The following is a 15629-nucleotide window of genomic DNA, read 5'->3' on the forward strand; positions in this document are numbered from 1 at the left end:
CCTTCAGATAGATAATAAATCAAAACAATGCTATCCTAGCTTCTGACAGGGAACACATTGTTTGCACTGAATTATCAAAAGTACACAGAACTGAATGAAAAACTTCGGTATAAGAGAAAATTGTGAAAAATACAACAAGAAAAAATGTTGTATACAAAAAGTTTACTTGAAGATTTAATTAACCCTTAATGGACGGATACCCTTATGAGTAGTAATAACAGGTTTTGGGTGGTGGATGGGTTCACTCATGGTGAGTAACAATATGTATTACGCGCCATCGATTTGGGGGAATCGGGCAGGAAAGCGGAGCCATTACTTATATAGCATATAAATTCACTAATGTCAACTTTTAGACTGAAAGACTGGGCAGCTCAGGAGGTTAGTTGTGATCTTGACTTTAAGGGAGGATGTACTTCCTCTCTGTCTCACATGACATCTTTTTATAAATTATATCAAATATACCAAGGGGTTACTGTTGGTTTTAGTTCTTATCTTTTAAGACATTATGTCAGTTATAAATTTAATTTTGCAAAGAAACAGTGCAAAGAAATATTAGAAAAAACATTTCTAAATCCAAAAAAGTTACTGTACCTTCATTCTCGGTAAATTATGTACATATTTTACAATAAATATGGGGAGAATTTGTTACCGATTTTATTTTTGTGTGAGCTGTAATTATAATTTTGCAAAACAAAATAAATTTAGTTATTAGAAAAAACATGTATAACTTGGTAAAATTTATAACTGTCTTGTAAAAAGGACCCCACAAGGGATTGTTAATAGTCATTTTCGACTTTTTGTAGAAGGTATGGAAAATAAAATAAAAAAATTTAATTACACCATGTGCATTTGCATATCTTTCTCTTTCCAATGAAGTGGTTTTTTCTTAAATTGGCCGACCTCAAAGTTTCCCCATTCTGGGGTGCTGCATAAGGATTTTTTACCCCGGTTCCTAAGGGTTAAACAATGAAAATATACATCATTTACAAAAGTGATTTCCATATACAATAGTGCTATACATATACAGATGTTCTATTTTCTTGAACCATAGCTGAACATGACGCAGCAGACTATCGTACAAGACTTATGCTTCTAAACAATTTAGAAATATCTCAACCACACAAAACTTATCCTTTTTTGTTGCAAGTGGCAATTCAGCTCATGGTTTACTACCCCTAACCAGTCTTAATGTGAGGAGTAAAATAACAAGATTGCAATTGTATAAGGACACTCCTGCTTAAGAACAAAATACTTATCATCAGTTCACGTAAAGGCAGAAACGTGATATAATCCATAAATACTATACCGGTTTGATATGAGGGAGAGTTGATTCTTCCAAAGGAAATTTACACTTTTGTAAAATTCCATAGAATTTGAGTACAATATTATCTAATAGTAATAGAAATGGAGAAACATTATGCAAAAAACACAGATCTCTGTGAAGTATAACTTACCACCTGAGGAGTAAAGAGGCACTGTATTTGTGGGCAAGAATGGGGGAGGAGAACTTGGAGTACCAGAAGCGGAGGTATTTGGGAAGAATCCAGCTGATGTGGTTGTTGGATGTGCAGCTGTTTCAACTTCAGCAGCACCTTGACCACCACCTTTTAGCGCATCGAGTAGCATGGACTCCGTAGTTAGAGCCACAAGGGACTCATTCAAATCAACTTCTTGCAAAACATTGAGTAGACTCTGGCGTCGGAATGATCCTTGACGTGTTCTAAAAAGTAGAGGCAAAGACAATAATATAGTTAATCTACAAGAAATGGTCAGTTTTGTTAGTTAAATAATCATCCATATCATTATCATTATTAATAATACATTACTATTAATACTATTCTTATTAACAGAGTCCACACCCATAATAAAACAATATTATTAACAAAGATTAAGGCTATATTTTAATGGGAACAGACCAGCTAATTTCTTTTAAAATTCATCGGTGTACTTACATAAAGACCAACATTTAAAAATTACAAATGTACAAAACTGCAATAAATACCAAAACATCCATCTTTCTCTCCCTAAATACATCTACTATTAAACATCTCTTCCGTACCACATAAGTAAATTCAAAACCTCATTACTCTCAAGGTAATCTTAATTGTTTCTTTTACCTTGCTTTCTTAGACAGTATTTCATTTTAAAAGCGCACAGTCCACGGAAATCCTTAATATTGGTATTTTGGGCATATTTCATCAGTTAATACATTGGCCAGTAAAAAAACTGCATTGGAAAATGTCATTTATAAGTAATCTAAGGATTATTATTCAAGAGTAAAAATGTAAAAAGGATCAACTCACTATACTACTACGTACTTAAAATTTATGCTCACAATACAGTAGACGAATGAAAACAAAAATAAATTTTTAAAAATTCAGCATTTGCACAAATAATTTTGCTCTAAATTAGAAATAAACCAATAAACTTCAATCATTTACTCAGTGACAAGGAGTTTCAGATTTCAGTCAGATATTGGACTGAGGGGAGAAGTTGACTTTATGTTATGCAGTTTCGATATAGGTAATGAAAATACAGGCAGTCCCTGGTTTACGATGGTTTCGGCTTGCGACGTTCCAAGGTTATTATGCTTTTCAATTACATTCATCAGAAATTATTTCCAGGTTTGCGACACATGCTCCAAGGTTAGGACGCTTACAACGCCTATCCAACGCAAGAAATATGACTCCAAAAAGGCAAAATAGCCAATACAGTATTTGAAGTTTTTTTTATGAAAAAACAATAAAAATAGTTTACATACTTTTCAACACACCCAAACCCTCAAAAGTAAGGTTTTCTTAGGACTTTTGACGATTTTCGAAGATATTCTGGCTTACGATTTTTTGGATTTTTTTGATTTTCGATGATATTCTGGCTTACGATGCGTCTCAAGAACGGAAACCCCGTCATAAACCAGGACTGCCTGTATATATCTTGTTTACAGGTTACTTTAATGATTAGTATTACTGCTATGTAGCAATTTCCATCTTTCTTTTTTTTTATCAATCTTAACTCTTCAGCCTACCGTACAGCACAATCATCATGAGAAAGGGAATCAACAAAACTATTAGATACCAATGACAATATCATTCACAGGAAGTAGTACTCCTATTTATAGCCAATACAGCAAAATTTGTATATTTTTTATAAAGGTGTATTACATAATTACAACTTCACATTAATGATTAATGTTAAAAATCTTGTCAATCACTTCAATATACAGCAAATATCATATATAGTACTCTCATTAACAGTAACATTTCTAATTTCACTTAATGTAGTAACATTTCTAATTTCACTTAATGTAAACAGAAAAAGATAATGAATTCCTCTTATTCAAGGAAATTAATTACTTAAAATTCCTGATAAAAAAAAATTTGTTTTGTATCCAGAATAATATTGCTTTAAACCATAAGAGCTAAATTCATACCAATTCCTACCTTGCAAAGAGAACTGTGTCATCCAGATCAAGGTCATCTCCTTGACTAGACTTTTTACTTCCCCCTTTAATTGATGCTGCAAGTGAACGAGCATCAGACAGTTCATCCAGTTGGGCATTCAAGACTGGCATGAATAGATCATCCACAAACTGATCTACATCAGATGCCTGAGATGGTACACGTACCCGACGTACATGGGATGCTGTAAGGAAAGACAAATGCTGTAGAGCAATGTATGATTTCTTCATTTGTACATTAGTGTTATCAATCAAAGTATCCAAGTTTTAGAAGTTAACTTTTCACCTTTCTTTCCAGCTTGCTTAAATTTAATCTACTCTGATTTTCACATCTCATTTTAAAACAGGCTTTTTTTGGGCAATCCTTATTGAGTCATAATAAATAAAGAATAACACCTCAAAAACTGCTTAACTTATTTCATAGAGACCATAATAAATAAAGAATTCCTGAAAAATTGCTTAAATTATTTCACTGAGTCCATAATTATAATAAATAAAGACTACCTGAAAAATAAATTATTTCATTGAGTCTATAATAAATAAAGAATACCTGAAAAATTGCTTAAATTATTTCATGTGTATCTACTGCATTAAGAAGTTAAGACAGCAAGGAACATAACTTCACCCCAATTGTTCTAACAACATCTCTACCCCAAGTAGAATACTGATGCTTAGATAATGTTTAGTGTTATTTTTATGTCATTAGATTTGTGAGTAAATCTAGCTTACAAAGGATATAAACTGTTTTAGCAAGTTGGTTTCCTTATGAATGAGTAATATACATTTTATCAAAGCCTTTCTATCAAAACCTGTGCTGAATGCACATGTACATGTGCATATACATTTGTATGCTGATCTTGTACAATTTTAGTTCAGTGCTATGCATAGACATCTCTCTCTCTCTCTCTCTCTCTCTCTCTCTCTCTCTCTCTCTCTCTCTCATGGTATAAACCACATTACGAAATGCAAGCAACACTTTAGCAGACAATGTACATTGGGTGTGTGTGTGAAACAGCTGGAGTTGAGTGAGTTGTTAAGAAAACACGTTACATAGTATTGGACTTACTTGCTTACAAGTAAAGAATTAAAATAGATTCAAAACCAAAGAGAAGTCATCTAATGTCAAATTTTTTTGTAAATCATTGTAATGCCACAAATAAATAAATAAGCATAAGCAAAATAATTATTTCACTACAAACAACACTAAACCACTTCCAATAACTGGGAAGGATGCCAAGGAAAAATGAAGACAATGTCACTGCCTCCTCATACCTGACGATCCTTTCATACATTCCAACCCTGGCATCTACAGAAAGTCCTACTTTCCTCCCTGTCTTTTGCACAAACCTTGCTACCTTCATTGTTCTTATTCTGTGAGTCACCTCTTTGACTGATTCTCCTACCATTCATTATATTTACTCCAAAATACTTATATCAACCAATTACACTGTTGCACTATCCATGTTTGGGTCCTTTTACCTTCACATTTACTCTCCTCACGCAATCACTTCTAAATTCTTTCAGTAGTCTTGGAGTTTCTTTGTACTACTCCTAATCAGTATTGTATCAAGCATAAACACCTGCCATTCCACACACTATTTACAACCCATTTCCTCATCCAACAGCTTTGCACCTAAATCTCTGTCCTTTGTCTGATTTCACCTATTTCTTCATCCATAAAGACATTACACAGCCATTAAGACATACCACACCAAACAAGTCACTATCATATGTACAGCCAAATTATCTATTGAAAAAATATACGTATGTGTACTATTTATTTCTATGTAGAAGCTTTCATGAACCATTGTTCAGGGATTCTAAAATTGTGTAGAGACTACATAAATAATGAAATACTGTTACAGAATTATATAAATAAGTCATACCTAGTGAAGGTGCCTCGCTTGTATCAGACATGGCAGATGACTTGAGATACTCTCGCTCAATATGAGCTCTACTGGAATGGTGTGATCCTGGGTATCCTCTTCTACCTGCATGGCTGCTTTTAATATAGCGATTTGATATGCGTGAGTATTCTGTCTTTGTTTCATCGTCACCATTTCTGTCATAAAAAAAAAATCAGTAACTTATCCAAAAACACAATGCATTACAACAGTACTGGCCTTATAAAACATATATTAATAAAAAAAATTTTACTAAACATACAACAGAAACTATCATAATACAGTATATTTCTCTTTGTTACCTCTCCTCCATAAGATCATATTTATTCCAAGTACGGGAACCAGAAAGGGATTTTGCAGCACCATGTTGAGAAACTGACTCAAGATTATCAAGGTCCTGCGCACCTCTTCCTGTAAACAGAGCTCTTTGCTCTGTTAACCTTTCAACACTATGGTATCGATCATTTAACCTGCTTCCCGAAAGTCCAAGTAACTGCAAAAATTGAAAAACATCCTCTGTAACAAAGTATAGTGATTCATATAAACTTTACCAGCCCAAGAAGAGCCTTTATTAGGCTCAGAGGTCTGGATAAACTAATCTTTTATAAAAATAATAACATATAAAGTAATGAGGGTAAAGCAGAATGGCATATTACTTGTTTTATACAATCTACAAAAGTGCCACAAACCACAGTACATAAAAGCATACATGTCAATCATAAATACTGTCTGTTTAGACCTGAATTTTGGAACAGGCAAATTGGTTAGGATTTTAATTTTGCAAACAAACTGTCCACACCAATTTTTGCTCTATATGTACTATCCTGTCTGCTTGGCACATTTAGAAACTACTATAATAAAAGTAAAATCAGAGATATCGGTGGACTGCAGTCACTTGATGAGGGAAATGTAAGTTAATATTTATGGTTTCCTCATCATAAAGTACAAAACATGAAAGATAATTTTTAAAAATGGCAACTTTTTAATCAACTTTTATTTTTCACAGCTAACAAACTTTCAGTCTTAATAGGATAAATCTACTGGTGCCAGCTGGAAACCTTTTATGGTTAGGAGTTCTACCATCCCCAAAAACATTTCCCAACAAAAGCAAAAAAGTAAATGTATAAATAAAATATGAACTATTGCACTGCATATTACCTGTATGTCAGCGGGCCCATCAAGCAGATTATCAAGTGATCTACTCTTGTTTTTGTCATCAAAGTAACGATTATTGAGAGCTGATGTTCGAGACAAACCCATACCATTTTCTCCATTCTTCTCAACAGTACCCATCACTTGATCATGGGCTTCCAGTGCCTCTCGGGAGAGCTTCCTTGTGAGAGGTGGGGGGGAGCGGGTCCTGGATTAAGTTTCAAGAGGAATAAGATATAGATTTTATTTTTGTGCTCCACAACAGGATTCTACTTAAACTTTTTCATAGTAGTACAGCACAGTAAAAAAATTGGACATAATACTAAAATTGATATATGATCTCCTTCACAAAAATTCTACTTTAGATCACTGCAAATACAAACATACCTTCGAGCCACAACTGGAGATTCATCAAAACCAGTACCATCTGTGACATCCATACCAGGAAGAGGCACTGGTGCAGATGACCTTCTTTCTGTACGAGTACCTGCAAAATATTGTCAAAGAGAAAGGATCTTTTTATTTTTCTGCTGAAAAGAATGCTATCTTCATTTTTATCCTTTTCTAATCTGAAAATTCATCCTTTCACATCTTTTTCACCACAATGGTCAATGAATTCTTTACACATGGTGTTTTACCAGTAACAGAAAAGTAAGAGAGATTTTGAATCAGAATTTTATAGCACCATTTTATCCAATGATCTGGATATTACAAATAAAGAACTTCACCAATGGTTTCAAAACATCATTAACCAGCATGTTTTACTGATCAATATAAAAGTTGCAATAAAATGTAAAAAGTTTTGCAAACAGCTAAAATGTTTACTCTTTAAACTCTAATATACCTATGGTCAACTACTTTATTATTATCATTATTTATTAATTAATTAATTAATTAATTAATGTGTATGCATTCATATGGAAAACAAAGACATGTTTCCATATGCACATGAGTGCATTCTCTCCACAGTAGAGAATGCACTCATGTGAAAAAAAAGAAAATTAAAGTAAAGAAAAGAGATGGTACATTAAAACACAGAAGAAACAAGAAACAGAAATATACTAACAAATAAATACATAGATCTAAAAACAAATAGATATATACTGTGTACATGCATTAAATAGTGAGAAATGTTTTATAAGTTGAAATGATGGTACACAGCACCTCAAAGCAGCATTGGGCCTAACACAATACTGCTGCCCCCAAAAGTGGTTTCCCCCAACTTAATCAACAGATAAAGTATATCATTTATCAAAAGGATTCAGTGACATATCATTTCAGTCTCTCTACAGCAGTGCTGTCCTAGCAACCTATACAATTGTCCCAACACCATTCCCTACCTCTATTAAAGTAAACACACACTTCATTTCACATTGAGGTGAATAAATAACTGCAACATGGGTTGCATCATTGCATACTCTGCCATTCTATTTTCAAATCCTCAATCATAAGTCAAGACATACTAAAGTACCAAAACACTACTCTTTGATACACTACACCTAATAGGATTAAGTGCATTAATAATATCATATACAATATTCTTTAATCCCAGTCAATTAGAAACATTTGAAGATGAAGCTTGTTGACTTCAAATCCTACATAACTTGTAGGTTTAGATATAAGAGATTTATATCTTTTATGTACACAGCTTAATTATCATATCTTTCTTATTTTAGAAAATTTTAGAAAAAATAATTCACTTTCTCATGAGAAAGAGGAGACAAATTTTTGTAAAAAAAATAAAAGGTACATTTGATTATTTTTAAAAGTCATACCTGAGTGTAAAAAGCTTGAAGTCCCCCTAGGGAAACCTGGAGGCAGTTCTCTTTCACCAATGAGATCAAGCACGTACTCCATCCCTGGCATTTCTGTCATTGTATCATCTTCTATTAAAGCTACTGTCCAGCCTGAAGTCTCATTAATTCCTCTTTCTTCTAACAATCTTGATGCAAATTCCTCTCCAGTTGTCCATGAATCAACTTCAGCTATCCCATGGTTTCCTAAAAGGTTACATAAGAAGAGGAAACCAGTCAAGATTTAAGCTATAGACATATCTTATTCAAACCAAATTCTGATATAAACGTTACCTGAAACAGATAAGAAACTATCCCAGTCAAGATTTAAGTTATAGACATAATTATTTAAAACATATTCCAATATGAATGCTACCTGAAACAGACAAGAAATCATCTAGATTAAATCAATATTTTGTATCAAAATGTCAGTACCATTTCTCTTTGACTTTCTACATTTTACATTACTTACCATCGGGAAATCTTGCTTCCAGAGCCATGCGAGACTTCTTACGATTAGCTCTCCACTCCAAATCAGTTGGAGGGTACGATCTAGCAACACCTGATGAATGCTTGTGTGAAGAAAGCAATTTTCTTTGGCACAAATTAGCATAGCCATTGAGTCCATGGTCAGAAACATGTCTGAAAAAGGTCAGGATTAAAAGAAGTTACATTTAACATTCACTGCCACAAACTACTTTTCAATCAACCTTTACGTATATGCATTAGGTGAATCACACAAATACAAATTAATTTGTTTTTAGAAAGAAATACTTACTTTAAAATATACTTATATAGTGTTGAAGAAGGTGGAAAGACGGATAAGCAATTAGCAAGTAGCAGCCATCCACGTTCAGCATTTGCATTATTGTCATTCTTCCATGTTTGATTGCTTAACTGACATATAATTTCATCTTGTAACCGTTTATTTATTAAGCCCTGAAAACAGCAAAATTGTAAGAGAAAATTAGTTTTAGCGACTTACTACCGATACGAAATTTATAAAAGTATTGCCCTGTAATTACACAGGATCATGAGATATAATTCATAAACTGTGAATCATATCATTAGACTTTTTATTGCATGAAAAAATTAAACCAGGCTACATGTGCTACAACTAACAGAGACAACTGATTTGCAGGTATCATAGTCAACTGTAAAATATAAACCTCATATTAAATAAAAAATTCTACACTCTATTCCAAATACTGTACACACAACATTAAATACACTAAAACTAATCCACATTATTTATTAAAATGTTAGCAATTATGTACCTTAATCCCATGAGTTTCTTTGAATGCCAAAAATCTAGAATCCCAAATACATACAGTACTCTTCTTCTTAAAAAATATCTAAATAAAAGTTTTTTTAACCTTTAATGCTTTAGGCACTATCTTAGGACTAAAATTAAAACTTTTCTATTTAATCATACAATAAAACTAAATGAAAGAACAAAGTACATAAAAACATTATCAACATTTTTGCTCGAATTAAGTCTGAAATAAAATAATTCACACTATGCTACCTGAAACTAATCATGTAAAAAGGATTACAAGGCTTAATTTATTGGACTACAAAAAATGTACACCTAAGAAGAAATTCACTCACCTTATTAGCAATGTAGTTCCCTAAAACAGTCTCCCTAGATCCAGCAAGTGTGTGATCATTCATGAATCTGAGAATCAACTTGAAGATTGCTAGGGAATCACTATAATCAGCATCACGAGACTTCGACAGGAAAGGAGTCTTAATTGGTTCTCGTTTCATACCCCAAAGATGAGACTGAAAAAAGGATTTCTGTACTGTGCAACAATGTATAAGTTTAGCACTATTAATCTCACATGAGATTTCATTTTCCCAATTATAATCTGTGGATACTGTGGGTGAAACTGCCAATCAGTATGACTTTAACTTTTCTAACTCATTCATATTACTATTTTAATTATGTTTAATTTGTCTATTAGGCCTTCTAAAATATATGACAGAATTTGGCTTTCATCAAACTTAACGCATTAAAATTAAACATGTTTATCAAGTTCACAAGGGAATTACCAACATAAGAACCTCACCTTGAAATATACATTTGTGAACTTAGAATATGGGTAGTAATCTATGTCATGTGGTAGATTATAATGGATGGCAGCTGGACGGACTGGTGCAGATGGTCGGACAATATTTCTCTCCCCATGTGGTTTCTCCCAATCTTGAGAGAAGGCAAAAACACTTATTATCTTGAAATGAAACTGAATTTTGTAAATGAAACTGAATTTTATAAGAAAAACATAGAACAAGGGAAACTGTTAAATACACACTACATATTTGTATTTACAAGAGCTTTGCAGAAGACATTAACATATTCTCTTACATCTTTTTAATGAATATGCATCAGTGAAAATATGCATGAAAATATGCATGGGCTATTTTATAAGCAGGAGACACTAAGTAGACTGAAAAATTCCAGATTAGTAACATCAGACATACACTAGCCTTGTTTGATCACCACTAAAGCACTGCACATAAATAGCATATGGCTGTTTACTGTCGAGCAAGGGTTCCTATTCATCATCAAAGGAACTGTGAATGCAATTATCACAAACTGTTAAGTTTTATTGTTTTTTGGCAAACACTCCACAATCCATGAAATTGCAACCTGAAATAGCACTATGTATTGTGTGACTTTCATTTGTTAAGTTTACCACTGTATGAAAGGGTTAAAAACTCTGACTCTAGTCTACTCCACTTAGCCTTCTGCCACATAGTCTGAATCAAATCCCCCTAAATAAGGGATTTTCTAATGTATCTTCTTGGGCATAAGCAGAACTAATTCTAATCTGATTTCATGGTATCAAATATTATATAAAAACAATTACATGAGAGTAAAATGCTTTCTGTTGTAGAGAGAGAGAGACCGGCAAGAGAGAGCGAGAGAGGAGGGATGGAGAGGAGGGAGGGAGAGGAGGAGAGAGACGAGACGAGAAGAGAGAGAGAGAGAGAGAAGAGAAGAGAGAACGAAGAAGATTGAGAGAGAGAGAGAGAGGTGGGGAGGAAGGTGGCATTTAACCCTTAATGGATGGATAGCTTCTCAGGAGTAGTAGTAATAGGTTTGGGGTGGTGGACAGACTGATCCTGTAGACTGATTGATCAATTGATAATGAAACTTAGGTCTTGAGGACCAAGCGCCGGAACTCGTCAGGATTATTCAGCGCCGTAATAAAAATTAAATATGTAAATTAGTATGAATCGGGTGGGAAAGACGTGCCAGTATTTCTATATCCCATAAATTCACTAATGACAACTTTTGTACTGGCCAAAATCAAGACTCGGCAGCTCATGCAAGCTTAGTACTGAACTTGACTTTGAGGTGGAATGTACTACTTCTCTGTCTCATATGATGTCTTTTTACAAATTTGCTCATAAATATACCAAAGGGCTGCTGTTGGTTTTAGTTCTTGTCTTTTACGATAGTAAGTCAGTTGTAAATGTTAATTTTGTAAAGAAAAGTGCAAATAAATATTAGAAAAACATGCACAAATAAAAAAGTTACTGAATCTTGTTCTTGGTAAATTTACATAAATATTTTTCAACAAATATGCTAAGAATTTTTATTACTGATTTTATTTCTTATGTTTTGATATTGTGTGAACTGTAATTATAAATTTACGAAAAAAAATAAAATTGCTTATAGAAAAAACATACAAGTTGGTAAAATTTACGACTGTCTTGTAAAAGAGGCCCCACAAGGGGTTATAAACAGTCCTTTTCAACTTCTCGTGGAAGGTAGGAAAATTTTTGAGAATTTGTTTTCCTTCACCATGTACATTTGCATATCTTCCTCTTTCCATTAATGTTTTTGCTCATAAATTGGAGGACCTCAAAGTTTACCTGGCCTGAGGAGCTGCATATTGATATATTTACCCATCTAGTAAGGCTTAAAAGCATTTCAAGTGTTTTTCTAAACCAGAGTACTTACATAAGAAAAATACAGTATGAAAGGGCAGGAGTGAAAGAATTTGTTAAAAGAAAGAACTATCTTTTTGTACCTGATACAATAAGTTTGCATTTGAGAGTTCACAGTTGTTACCTTCCAGTGAAATCAGAGATCAAACTAATGTTAATATTTTAGGATGTAAAATCAGGTTTAGTTGGAAACAGAAGACTGTAGTCAACAAAATTGATGACATGCAATTGTTCTTTATAGGAAAAAATTCAGACCAAAAGCAAAGTTGACAGTTGAGAGACCTCAGCCTCTACCCTAAGTACTGTATATGTAACTTTTGCATCCCTAAGCCAAAAGGGGTACAATAGGAAACTAAGAAAAGTTCTTACATGTCCTTTTGGCAAAGTACAATCCAACCACAAGCTAGATGTTTATGAAATTAGGTCAGATAGATAGAATTAAAATCTACTACACTCATAACATATTATATTACATAAATGTCATAATATATAATTATTAGTATAATGAACTGATGAAAGGTAAATTATTTCACTATTCATATAAAATGACAAAGATGATGACTTAACATTTACCATCAATTTTTGATAAGATGAAAGCAAGCTCTGCTGGAATCTCCAGATGGTTGACACCAGCCACTGATCTTTGAACTCTCTCATTTTCAGCTTTGGTTTGCTGAGCTTCCCTTTCAGCTCTCTGCTTGGCAAGAGCCTCTGCTTTCTTTCTCCTTGCCATTTCTTCCTGTAGGGTTAAATAACATCCAATTAATGGCTGTGTTAGAGCATTTTTCAAATAACCTCTTGCCAATCTGAATCCTTGAAATAACAATTTGCCTATTTTCCAATAGTGATTCTTAAATACCAAGTGAAAGTGACACTTGTCACATGTATATTTACTCTGGTTCAAAATGGCAAATTTTCATTATTCTGTGGCCACTTCTTAAGTATCTTTGCTTTTCTATGTTTTCTCAATTTTTTCCATCATCATAATTCATCCCCCCAACAAACTGAAAAAAATCACTTTGTACTTTAGTGCAACCGAGTTTTTTTTTTACAAATGTGAACAATGTTAACAATGTAATTTCTCTTGATAAAAAGGAAGCAAACCATAGAAAAGATATAGAATTTGATGAGTGATAGATAATTATTGGTTGGCTAATGTACATTCTTCCAAACATACCCGTATGGAAAGGTTATACTAAAAAACTCCAGTAGCCTTGGTTAATGGAGGTGCACACTACAGTATGTATAAAATAAGAGCACAATTCACCAAATGAGTGGCTTATAATAAGTCTGACCTAACAATTCATACCACTGTGAACTTTATATAACAAAGTGACAGAATAACTTGATAGCATATCCAGATAAAAAATAATATATTTACCTTGAGCCTAACAACTTTCCTCCGTGTTCTCTGTCCTCGTACAATAGCCTGAGTTCTAATGACAGCATGCCGTAATGCACGGTAACGCCGTCTTGCAATCCACATACGTACCATAGCTTGTACGGCAATTGCACTAGAACGCTGAGTACGAAATCTTGGGAAGAAAGTAAATAAATAAGTATCCCAAAATCTGGCTCTATAAATAACATTACATATTCTGATAACAATTCTGATCATCCCTGGTGCCTGTGTAATTAAAAATAGTTGTCAACTACTAGTGAAGCACTATTGGTGGATACTGATTTCAACTCAGCTATTCTAGGGTCAGAAAAACTATTAGCTCATATTCTACTAATGTATCAGGAAAATTCTATCCATGACGCTTTAAGTGAGCTTCTTTGCACAATGTGGGTTAGCACATTATGAAAAATTGCAACTTCTTACCTAAAACAATGAGTATCTCCAAACATGAAATGAAAAAGAATGGGACAAATAGGGAAAAAAAAAAAAAAAGAGGCAACTTACAATCATCGTCTCTTCTCATAAAATCACTGTCAGTCAGTAACCACCAGTGGCATTCCACCAGCATTTATTTCAATTTTCAATTGTCTACTTTCTCCAACAGCAGTACAGCAGTCCAATAATATTAGCATTTCAATTGCTAAAAGAATATAATGCAAATTACATTGAACTATTTGATCATAAATAACTAGGATATGTTTACGAATTCCTACATACCTTCTCCGAGCAAGATATCCTCTGACATGTCTTTGCAAAGTAACCACAGAATGTGAGAGCATCTTATATCGCTCTTCCTCTAATGTCTGCTCCAGTGCTTCTCGAAGGAATATTTTGGTTGTCCCAAGCTGATAGGCACCACGGGATCCTCGACATACTCTGTCCAGGACAACCCTGCAGATTTCTTTTGAAGGGGCACCCTGTTCAATTATAATAATAATAATAATAATAATAATATAATAATAATAATAATAATAATAATAATAATAATAATAATAATAATAATAATAATAATAATCTAATAATAATAATAATAATAATAATAATAATAATAATAATAATAATAATAATAATAATTTTATTCTAAGGGGTCCACAATAGTAAAAATGTTAAAAGTTCGTGTATAGTTTATAAACACTTTATAAAAAGCTTTCAAACCCTTCCCTGCAGATGAACGCAGGGAAAGGTTAGACAGCTTTTATAAAGTGTTTATAAATCATACACAAACTTTTAACATTTTTATTACTGTGGACCCCTTAGAACATTGTATGTATTGTGAGGAGTTACCATACCTATTACTACATAACAATACATACTATAATACTTGTGTGTAGCTACATATTATCAAGGTTAAAGCTACAGACATGCTAATTACTAATGGATTCTGAAGTTCAAGTAGAATATTAGTGTACTATGCAACAGTGATATGTGAAAAGGGAAAAGCTACCATACAGACATATATGATGAAGATGATGATGAAAGAGAGAGGGAACACAGTGAAAGATCTTTTATTAAAAGTTACAAATCCTTGCTTGACAAGAATGTAGAAACACAATGTAGAGCAACTTCAAAAGAAATGACATCATCTTTGGCTGGAAAATATGACTCAGCCACTTGGAACTGAGGATTCAACTTGACATGACACTTACCCTTGGTACTTGACCAGGAACAAGGCATCTGTATCGCTCAGCAAATCGAAGGAAACGCATTCTGACTGGGAAGCCTTGCTGACGGATCTTGATGGTTTCTAACATTCCTGAATACCTTAATTGTTCTAACACACATGGCATATCCAGCTTCAATGGGGCCTTCTCATTGTTTGGCTTGATGCAGCGGACAAACCATGGATTACATCTGCAAAAAAATTTACCTCATAAATACAAAAAGGCATAACTATGCAAGGAAATCAAAGGTATGTGGTTTATTGAATTTGATGGGAATCTTTAGATTCTCAATGCAATATA

At 33.3% G+C, this 15629-nt stretch overlaps 1 protein-coding gene across 6 annotated transcripts in view; it reads right to left on the reverse strand.

Annotated features, from left to right (window-relative positions):
• Positions 1-15629, reverse strand: part of LOC135208419 (unconventional myosin-XV-like) — a 263067-nt gene that overhangs the window by 117334 nt on the left and 130104 nt on the right. For all 6 annotated transcript variants that reach the window (XM_064240571.1, XM_064240568.1, XM_064240569.1 and 3 more), the window contains 15 exons: positions 15315-15519; positions 14386-14585; positions 13648-13801; positions 12840-13005; positions 10379-10512; positions 9918-10091; positions 9085-9245; positions 8779-8948; positions 8289-8513; positions 6901-7000; positions 6520-6721; positions 5664-5854; positions 5344-5519; positions 3441-3642; positions 1455-1720 (listed from right to left, as the gene is read on the reverse strand). In XM_064240571.1, the coding sequence (XP_064096641.1) occupies positions 1455-1720; positions 3441-3642; positions 5344-5519; positions 5664-5854; positions 6520-6721; positions 6901-7000; positions 8289-8513; positions 8779-8948; positions 9085-9245; positions 9918-10091; positions 10379-10512; positions 12840-13005; positions 13648-13801; positions 14386-14585; positions 15315-15519 (2726 nt within the window). The remainder of the gene's footprint in view (positions 1-1454; positions 1721-3440; positions 3643-5343; positions 5520-5663; positions 5855-6519; positions 6722-6900; positions 7001-8288; positions 8514-8778; positions 8949-9084; positions 9246-9917; positions 10092-10378; positions 10513-12839; positions 13006-13647; positions 13802-14385; positions 14586-15314; positions 15520-15629) is intronic.

Source organism: Macrobrachium nipponense, chromosome 35, assembly GCF_015104395.2.
Source record: "Macrobrachium nipponense isolate FS-2020 chromosome 35, ASM1510439v2, whole genome shotgun sequence".
Lineage (NCBI taxonomy): Eukaryota > Metazoa > Arthropoda > Malacostraca > Decapoda > Palaemonidae > Macrobrachium > Macrobrachium nipponense.